Here is a 1,422-nt window from a genome sequence, read left to right on the forward strand (position 1 = left end):
TACTTAGTTGGTAATAACATTTTACTTATGATCTTCTACCTCTTGAGTACTATGATGAAATGCATTTGTCTCAAACCTGGTCTATGTAGTATTAGGGTTCAAACTCAGGGCTTCCTCCAGCGTGGGATAATGTTCTAGCAAGTGAATCCCAGTGAAACTCCTTTTCTCAGGTGACATTTTACTTATATTTCATATGCAATAAAGCAAAAAAAAAATGACTTGGATAAGTCAATTGCTACTACATTTTCTCCTTGGCTTCAGGATTTTTTCAGCAGCTGTAATGTTGAAAGGAGGCCTATAAGAAGTACATGCTCTTGACTCAAGAGGGAGTTTCTAATTTATTACTAAAGTGGTAAAGCATATAAGGAAGTTGTTCAACATGACTCTAAGGGGAAAACACAAAATAAAACTTTTTATAAACAAGCCCCAGTCATGAAGTTGAGATTCCGTGATTGTCTCCTGTAATATTTATAAAGGACATATAAAGCTAATAAATGTAAAAAATAAAAAATAGTCCTTTGAAAAAACTTTGGAAAATTCAATAATAGACTGTTAACAATATATGGAAAGCCATTGTAAGTAAACTATAAAAACAAGCAAGTTAATGAAATTGTAAAATTTTTAAATAATATATGAATATTTATCAAATTCAGGTAATATCTGAATAGTCAATTGATTTCTCAATTTAAAAAAAGAGTATGAGATTTTTAATATGGTAGAGAAAATTGAGTATGCTCCCTTGCAGTTCAAGAATGGCAATAGAATTCAGTATATTGAAAATGAAAGCTTGGCTCAGTCCCTGCCCCATGCTTGTCATAAATCTTATAAAACAATAATACTTTCAATTCTGTTTTTTTTTCAGTTATTCAAAGTTTATAGAGTGTTTGTAGAAGGTAGGCAGTGACTCAAGGTAAACTGTAAGACGAATACAATGGCTGCGGGGAAGAAGGACCCTCTATCATATTTATTTCATTCTTTGCAAAATCTAAAGTAAAAAGCAAAATACAAAGCTAGGTAGTTCCCCATGATGATGAGAGAAATCCAGGTCCATGTTCTTAGAAAAAATATTCTGTTTTATGGCCACAGCCAATGTCTTAAAAGTCAAAGCCAGAGCCACAGTATGCTGTTGATGTTACCTTTTGAAAAGTCTACATCTTGATCATAATTTTAAAAGTGGCAACTTTCCAAGAATTAAATTTTTTTAATGTATAAGAGATACCTCTTAATAGTCTTGATTTTGATCATATTTTTAAAATTTGGCAACTTGCCAAGATTTTGTAGTGACTACATTGTTAATAGACATCACAGAACTTATAAAGACATTGCATCTAGGGAGGAGGAAAATGGAATTGGATTGTTACTTTGCCTCTTATGGCTGTGATAAACACCATAACAAAAACAAACCTGAGGCAGAAAGGTCTG

General features: G+C 32.1%; 1 protein-coding gene across 1 annotated transcript in view; it reads left to right on the forward strand.

The window, feature by feature from the left end:
- The window catches only part of LOC110320788 (arylacetamide deacetylase-like 2), a 12,300-nt gene that overhangs the window by 3,821 nt on the left and 7,057 nt on the right, over positions 1–1,422 (forward strand). Inside the window, exon 3 of the mRNA XM_021196921.1 lies at positions 863–893. Within this exon, the coding sequence (XP_021052580.1) occupies positions 863–893 (31 nt within the window). The remainder of the gene's footprint in view (positions 1–862; positions 894–1,422) is intronic.

The sequence above is a fragment of the Mus pahari genome, chromosome 4 (genome assembly GCF_900095145.1).
Source record: "Mus pahari chromosome 4, PAHARI_EIJ_v1.1, whole genome shotgun sequence".
Classification (NCBI taxonomy): domain Eukaryota; kingdom Metazoa; phylum Chordata; class Mammalia; order Rodentia; family Muridae; genus Mus; species Mus pahari.